General features: G+C 53.3%; 1 protein-coding gene across 1 annotated transcript in view; it reads left to right on the top strand.

The window, feature by feature from the left end:
• Positions 1-2,606: 2,606 nt before the first annotated feature.
• Positions 2,607-8,110, top strand: part of SCAF1 (SR-related CTD associated factor 1) — a 13,130-nt gene continuing 7,626 nt past the window's right edge. The window contains exons 1-6 of the mRNA XM_008048406.1: positions 2,607-2,715; positions 2,925-2,982; positions 3,687-3,781; positions 4,051-4,151; positions 4,240-4,355; positions 7,455-8,108. Of these exons, the coding sequence (XP_008046597.1) occupies positions 2,608-2,715; positions 2,925-2,982; positions 3,687-3,781; positions 4,051-4,151; positions 4,240-4,355; positions 7,455-8,108 (1,132 nt within the window). The 5' untranslated portion in view covers position 2,607. The remainder of the gene's footprint in view (positions 2,716-2,924; positions 2,983-3,686; positions 3,782-4,050; positions 4,152-4,239; positions 4,356-7,454; positions 8,109-8,110) is intronic.

The raw sequence follows: 8,110 nt of genomic DNA, 5'->3' as shown, positions 1-8,110 counted from the left end.
ACGCCACGGGGCCTGCAGGACTTAGCGGGGCGGTCTCCGGCCCAGCAGCGGCGGCGAAACCTGGCGCCGAGCGGGGGGCCTTCTCAGGGCCCCGGGACGCATCTGTGGGTTCCGGGGCGCATCTGTGGGGCGTCTCCGAGAGGACTGGGGGCGTCCGTGGGACCTGGACCGAGCCTGGGGCCTGCCTTCCATCACATAGCTGGCCTGGATCGTGTCTGTAGTCCCTGTAATCGTCTTTATGGGCTGACCGGAGGCTAGGGTCTGCTTAGAGGGTTCTGGGGCCATCTTGAGATCTTGAGATGTGTCCCAGGGGTGAAGGAGGGTCTGCAAGAGCTGAGGAGTGTCTGCAGAACCATCTAGAGCTCCTGGGGTATGTCTGTCAGGGCTGGGAAGTGTCTGCACGGGCTGGCCTGAGGTTGTAGCTGGTCTACCTAGGTTGGGGACGTTTATCGGACCTTGAAGAACTGTGTAAGGGATAGGGAGTCTTTGAGGGCTACCCAGAGGGGTAGGGGGTGACCACCAAGGGAGGGAGCCAAATACTGAGATGGACAGAGAGGCTTGGATGGGTCTCCAAGGCCCTGGGAGTGCCTAATATGGATGACAGGAGGCTGGGGGCAGTTAGAAGGACCTGGAACCATCTAGGTGGCTTTAGTGTGACTGCAAGAATGCAGTCTCTGCCTGGAGCAAATCTGAATGCTCTTTGGGATCAGATAAACCTGTGGAGAATAATACAAAAGAGAGTGTTGGAAATTTTGCCCAGCTGAAATGTATTTGCCCTTCAGAAAGTAATTCAAATGAAAAATGTTCTAAAATTCTGCATTGCCCTGGGGTTATAGAGAGAATGAGAATTAATCCACATTAGTATGGGAGAGTCTGTAGGGTCATCTAGACCCATTAGTACAGTGCTTTTCAAATTCTTTTGACCTTGATCTGCAGTAAAGATACATTTTTCCTTGAGACCCAGTACATACCGACATGTATTTAACTAATACCCATGGCCCATGAATTGACATTTCCACTGACTACTCGTGATGTACTTTGAAGAACATTCTGTTATGTTCTGTTTACTTTTATAACAAGCTGTGGTGAAGCACTAAACTGATATCAAGCCCTATAGTTGGGGAAACACTGATCTAGCCAGACCTAGCAGGATCTGCAGAACCTTCTTATGTCTGAAACAACTAAGGAGCTGAGGGTGTGTCTGCAGAGATTGGAGCTGTCTCAATGAGCAAGTGAGCTTCTTTGGACACTGCGGAGGGTTTGGGGATCTCTGAATCTGTAGTCAGCAGATGTCGATGAAGCTTCTGATAGGTGACAGTGACTGTTCTAGGTAGCATGTGCTTCCCAGGGAGGTGCTGGAGAGCAGCTCCAAGGCTGGGAAGTATCCCCAGGGCTTGAGGGTATTGAGTACTGGTGAGAAAGATGCTAGGATGTAGTAGCCTATCGGGGAGTGGGGTGTGTCTTTGGAAGTTTAGGGAATAGGCCAAACTAGGGAACTGAACAGAGAAACTTTGGCATAGCTTGAAAATCTGCAGTGGGATGGAGAACAGGGCCAAAGTATTTTCTTTGCATGTATGCAGCAGGAGGTGTGCCTTAAGGGTTAATAATGTAATTACTGTTCATCTGTACTAAGCACATGGGGTGCACAAAATGTGTGGAAGCCAGTCTTTCCATGCTCACAGCCGTTCTCGGAGACAGATACTACTATTTTGCCCATTTACAGGGTAGCACACTGAGTTGTGGGTTAGGGATTTTGAAGCTTTCTAGGAATTCTGAGATTGGGCATTGTTTTATAAGTAGCAGATTTGATAGTTGTGGAGAAGCTTACAGCTGAGAAACTTATATTTTTGGAAGCCCTAATCAAGACATCCACCAGTTTGAAGGATCTTTCGACTGCGTGACTGGGCAATCAAATCTGAGAATTTCCATGACATTGCAAAGACTTCGTGCAGATAGACGATAGGCAAATGCCCCCTATGGGCATTGGGGTATAATGTGTCTTTCTGCAGTTGAGCATTTTCATTTTAAAAATGGCATATTGGTTTTGCAGATGATTATGGTTCTGTGTTATGTATATAAATAATATATTGGGAAGTCCTCACCATCGAGGACAGTTGATGCTTTAGATAGCTGTGTGGTGTTTGAGGCATGGCATTGAATGCCTCCCTGCACTCTGGCACACACCTCCGCTTAAGGTGGGTTTATGGGAGTGTGGACCATACTCTTTGAAATCACAGCACAACATTCACAACTTGGTGTTGAGTTTGCATCCCAGAAGGGCTAACTGTATAGATTGGGTAGCTTGTGGGAAAAGTCATGGGAACAGGGGAGTGAGACGTTGAAACTGGAGGCCAGGGAAGCCTCCCTTTGACAGAGAAGGCTGCCGAAATCCAGGAAAAGGAAGAGAATTGCTGTCATCCCTGTGCTGTCTACACTAGGCCGGGAACTCTCCCAGGCACAGAGTAGACTGGGGTGAGGTGGAGAAGAGGAGAGCTGCTGAAGAGGATGCTGAGGGATGTGGTGTTGGGCCCTTCACATCCATCCTCTGCTTCCATGTCCCCCCCGGGCCTGCACTCCAAGCTCTCACCCCTCAACTGCCAGGTGACCATGGAGGAAGAAGATGAGTCTCGAGGGAAGACAGAGGAGTCGGGCGAGGATCGTAGCGATGGTCCGCCAGACAGAGACCCTGCACTTTCTCCTTCTGCCTTTATCCTGGTAAGCCTCCGGACTCCTGGTGCTGGGGAAGGGAGAGGCTGGGAATCCTGACTCCTGAGGGGGAGGAGCGGCGGGAGCCTGAACTCTTGGCTCCTGTGGTGTACTTGAGTCTGGTCGTCGGGGTGTTTGGGATGTCTGTCTCCCAAGGAACAGAGGCTGCAAAGCATTTACCCGTGTCCTTTGACTCTTGTTTCTAACCCTCTTCCCAGCGGGCCATCCAGCAGGCTGTGGGAAGCTCCCTGCAGGCAGATCTGCCAAATGATAAAGGTATGGTGGGTTCAGGTACCTGTCGGCCCCTGCCTCTTCTCTGCATTCTTTATCCTAGTGTCATTCATAGAAACTTTTCCAAGGCCTCTTGGGTGGCACCCTTGTGCTGGCGCAGGGAGCTAAAGAAGGGGCAGTCCCCGTGGCTTTCTTGGGGTGCCCACAGTCTGGGGAGGGAAGACCCAGCCACAGCCCTACGAGAGGGCAGGGGGCTCACCTGCGCTGACGTGCAGGGGGATGGGTCTGGGCATGCTTCCCAGAGGGGTGGCAGGGAAACTGGGTCTCTAAGGACGCGTGGGAGTTGTCAAATTAGAAAAAAGTCTGATGGGTAATACCAGGCCCACAGTGCAGGAGCATGGTGGCTGGGGACTGTGTTGTGGTTCGTCAGGGCGAGTTTGCAGGAGTGGGTAAGCAGGGCTAAGGGTGGGTGGGCAGCGTCTGTGGGGATGAGTCCCAGCAAGGTTCAAGTGCCAAGCTGAGGCATCTGGGGGCAGATAGGAGGACGAATGGCTGAGAGAGCTGGCGTCTTGGAAGTGGGTGCTGGGTAGTCCTTCTGGGACCTAAGTTGGGGCGTGGGGCATGAAAGCTGGGAGAGCTGGCGGGGTCTGGTTTCATTTTCAGGAGCTAGATCAGGCTCCTCTTTCCCCTGCAAGGGCTCTGTGTTTAGTCCCCTGTCTTCAACCCCCCATGCAATTGTCTGTCTGCAGATGCTTCTCGGTGTCATGGCCTTCGATGGAGGCGCTGCCGGAGTCCACGGTCAGAGCCCCGTTCCCAGGAATCAGGGGGCACTGACACGGCTACTGTAAGAAGAGGGGGCTGGGGGCGGGAGGGACTGGGGCTGATCCCTGCATCTGGGTAGGTAGGGGGTAGAGACCTAGCCTCCTGGCTGTAGAATGCTGTGTGGGGGCAGTGTTGGAGGGTCTGAGGCTGGGCCCTGAGTCCGGAAGGCAGTCCCAGGTTTTCTTGGGGGCTGAGTTGTCTGGGCTCCTGAGAGGGTAGGGACTGGGAAGTAGGATTTGCCAGTCCTCACATGAGCAGGGACAGTGTGGAGCCCCTCCTGGCCTATTCCAGGTGTTGGACATGGCCGCAGACAGCTTCCTCGCGGGGCTGGTGAGCGTACTGGATCCCCCGGACACCTGGGTTCCCAGCCGCCTGGACCTGCGGCCTGGCGAGTGAGTAGCTGGGCAACTGGGGTGGGAGAGGCCACAGAGTGAGAGCCAGAAGCACCCCTGAGGCTCACCTACCCCTTCTGCCTTGCAGAAGCGAGGACATGCTGGAGCTGGTGGCTGAGGTTCGAATCGGGGATAGGGATCCCATCCCTCTGCCTGTGCCCAGCCTGCTGCCCCGCCTTAGGGCCTGGAGGACGGGCAAAACGGGTACGTGGGGCCAAGGTGGAGCTGGGCAGGTGGTCTCAGAGCTAGAGTCGTGGGGGAGTTGGCTCTTTTTAGTAGGGATAGAGTGATGATTGTGTCATTTAGATCCCACCCGTAGCTTTTCGTATCAGACTACGATAAAGGCTGTAGGTGCATACGGACGAACATAAAGTAAAAACTGATGCTTAGGGACCACGTAGGAGCAGCTAAATGTACGAGACACTTGGTGTCAGTGCTCGAAGTTTGCCACTGCATTGGAAATTCATCTGCCCGGGAGGAGGACTCTTAGCATCTCCATCTTCCAGAGGAGCAAAGAGTTCAAAAGAGGGAAGTCGCTTGCTTAGGGTCATACAATCAGTTGCTTAGTGGTGGGCCTGGCCCTTGAACCCCGGTGTGTCTGAGCCTAAAACTCAGTTTTTTTTATTTCTGCAGTATACACAGGTAAGAATCTGGCACATGCCTGTTATCCAGCTACTCAAGAGACTGGGACAGGAGAATCTCTTGAGCCCAGTTGGGTGAGCCATGATTACACCACTGCAACCTAGTTTGGATAACAGAGCAAGACTCTGTCTCTAAAAATGAAATAAGAATCTGCTCCCCAACTCCGCACTCATTTATTTTGAGTCAGAGTCACACTCTGTCACCCAGGCTGGAGTGCAGTGGCACGCTCACAGCCACTGCAGCCTCAACCTGCTCAGGTAATCCTTCTGCCTCAGCCTCCCAGTAGCTAGAACTACCACACTGGGCTAACTTTTTGATTTATTATAGAAATGAGGTCTCATCATGTTGTCTAGGCTGGTCTCAAACTCCTGGGCTCAGGCAGTCCTCTCACCTCCTCCTCCCTGTGCCCGACCCTGTGAGCAGTTTAGACTAGACTTGCGTGTGCACATGAATCGCTGGGAGGACTTGTTAATACACAAGTTGCTGGGCTCACTCCCAAGATTTCTGATTCTGCAGGCCTCAGGTCAGGCCTGGGAACTTGCATTTTTAACAACACATGCTGCTTGTCCAATGAGAATTCTGGGTTTAGACCTTCCTTCTGCATGAACAAACATATTTGGGGGAGATGGTGAAGGGAGGAGACGAAGGTGCCTTTGGCTCAGGAGTAGCATTATGTTAGCCATGAGCACCGGTTCCATGATAGAGCCTGACTTGCACACCCCTCTGTGCTAGGTCATGTGTACCTTGTTTCTTGGTTTTTTTCCCCAACAACTGTGAGCTGACTTGTCTTCTAGGCATGGGAGACGTGGTGCCTAGGTCCACAGCACTCTTAGAGCCCACGAGTATTTTGGTTTCTCTTAAAATCCCAAGGTTCTAATAAAACTTTATTTACAAAGAGGTGGTGTGTCACGTTTGGCCCCTGGGCCTTGAGAGTAATATAGATGTATCAGGAATGTAATGGTTATTTTCAGGGGGACTGTAAGGTTATTTATTTATTTATTTTTTGAGTCGGAGTCTCACTCTGTTGCCCAGGCTGGAGTGCAGTGGCACACTCATAGCCACCACAGCCTCAACCTCCTGGGCTCAGGTGATCCTTCCGTCTCAGCTTTCCAAGTAGATGGAACTACAGGCATGTGCCATCATGCCCAGCTAATTTTTCTTGATATATTGTAGAGATGAGGTCTCGCCAAGTTGCCCAGGCTGGTCTCGAATTTGTGGGATCAGGCCTCCCAAAGTGCTGGGATTATAGGCTACTGCTCCTGGCCATGTTTTATTTTCTTATTCCAGGTGTTTGCTTTTGTCTTTTCCTTCCAAAATTTTTAAGGATATAGGAAAAAGAAAACAAACCTATAATCCTATCATGTACAGAAATTATAAAATAAATGATGTTTCTTCATTTGCAGACCAGTGCTGTCTGTGGACTGTTTTATGTTTAGGTGGTGGTGATCCTAGCGAGAGTAGGAAGGGCATACGCTCACTGTGTCCTCACTTGGTGCCAGTGCTGCTTGGCTCTTTCTTGTCCTCTTTATTTCTCCATGAATCCTGTCATCGTCACCTTCATTTCCCTGTAGAGCTCCCAGCAGCTGATGGACTATACGCTTGACTTGTTGCTCTCTCCCCCTCCCTTCTCAAATGTGAGGTCCTTGAAGGCAAGGAATTTTGTCCATTTTGCTCACTGTTTTCTATTCTTCGTACCTCAAACAGCCTCACATGAAATAGGTGATTAATAAATGTGTGTTGAATGAATGAGTGAACCCCCGTTTGATAGATGAGGAAGCTGAGGCTGACATATTGAGCCAGGCCTATGGTCACGTGGCTCATGGAGGCTGGAACCTGGTGCCAGAGCTGCCCTCTTCAATCCTCTGCTTCCCTGGCTCGTTCCACTGTGTGAATCCAGACATGCCCCTGCCTTCACTAAGTAAATATGGCACCGACACTAGTGTTCAGCACAGCGGGCTCTTTGGAGGGTGAACAAGGTAACACCCGAAACAACACACCTGGTCTGGTAGAAGGGGCAGGCTCTTGCCATGAGAACCACCGATCAGTGCTCCTGAGTCCTGAGCAGGTGTAGCCCTTGGGCGGGGGGCCTCGCACAGAGGGAAGAGCTAGGGTGAGGACGGAGCTCCCCAGCTCTGCCGCTTCCTGGCTCTGAACTGGGATCTCCTCTTTTCTGCCTTACATTCTTTCCCCTACAAAATGGGATTGAACTCCCTTGAGAGGCAGCTGGCACTTTGGCCTTGGAAGTGGGCTTAGGTTTGAACCGTGGCTCTCCTGCCCCAGGCTTGGCTTCTGTCACAACATTGCTGTCACCAATCAAGGTGGTTCCTAGGCTCCTGGCTTCAGGGCCAGCGTACGTTGCCCAGGGTCAGGCTAACGCTACGGCTACCTGTGGAGATACAGGAGTGCAGGCTCCAGGGCCACATTGACTGGGTTAACACCCTCACTGCTCCCCACTCCCTGTGTGCCCTTGGGAGGATACTGCAACTCTCTGCCTGTTTCCTCTGGTGATCCGAGGTTGAAGTACCTGTGGTGTGCAGGTGTCAGTAGATGTAAGCCACATGGAGATTTCTGTGCAGTTCCTGGTGGCACAGTGTTGGTGGCAGGGCCCACGAGTGGGGGCCAGGGGGCGCCTGCCCTGACCTTCTCCTTATTTCTTTGCAGTTTCTCCACAGTCTCACTCTTCTCGACCCACCTGTGCCCGCCACCTCCTCACCTTGGGCACAGGCGATGGGGGCCCTGCCCCACTCCCAGCCCCCTCCTCTGCGTCCTCCTCCCCTTCTCCTTCCCCCTCATCTTCCTCCCCTTCGCCTCCCCCTCCTCCCCCGCCCCCTGCCCCCCCAGCTCCGCCCGCCCCCCGGTTCGATATCTACGACCCCTTCCACCCCACCGACGAGGCCTATTCCCCGCCGCCTGCTCCGGAGCAAAAGTACGACCCCTTCGAGCCCACGGGCTCCAACCCCAGCTCATCAGCGGGGACCCCCTCACCGGAGGAGGAGGAAGAGGAGGAGGAGGAGGAAGAAGAGGAGGAAGAGGAAGACGAGGAGGAGGAAGAAGGCCTGTCACAGAGCATCAGCCGCATCTCGGAGACGCTGGCGGGCATCTACGATGACAACAGCCTGAGCCAGGACTTCCCAGGTGACGAGAGCCCCCGCCCGGACCCTCAGCCCCCGCAGCCGACTCCAGCCCCCGGAACGCCGCCCCAGGCGGACTCCACGCGGGCTGAAGGAGCCCCCCGGCGCCGCGTGTTTGTGGTGGGGACCGAGGCGGAGGCCTGTCGGGAAGGCAAGGTCTCGGTGGAGGTGGTGACGGCCGGGGGC

Source organism: Carlito syrichta, unplaced genomic scaffold, assembly GCF_000164805.1.
Source record: "Carlito syrichta isolate Samal-C Ts95f unplaced genomic scaffold, Tarsius_syrichta-2.0.1 Scaffold123410, whole genome shotgun sequence".
Taxonomy (NCBI): Eukaryota; Metazoa; Chordata; class Mammalia; order Primates; family Tarsiidae; genus Carlito; species Carlito syrichta.
Note: the sequence above shows the minus strand (reverse complement) of the source record. Positions and strands in the feature narration are given on the sequence as shown.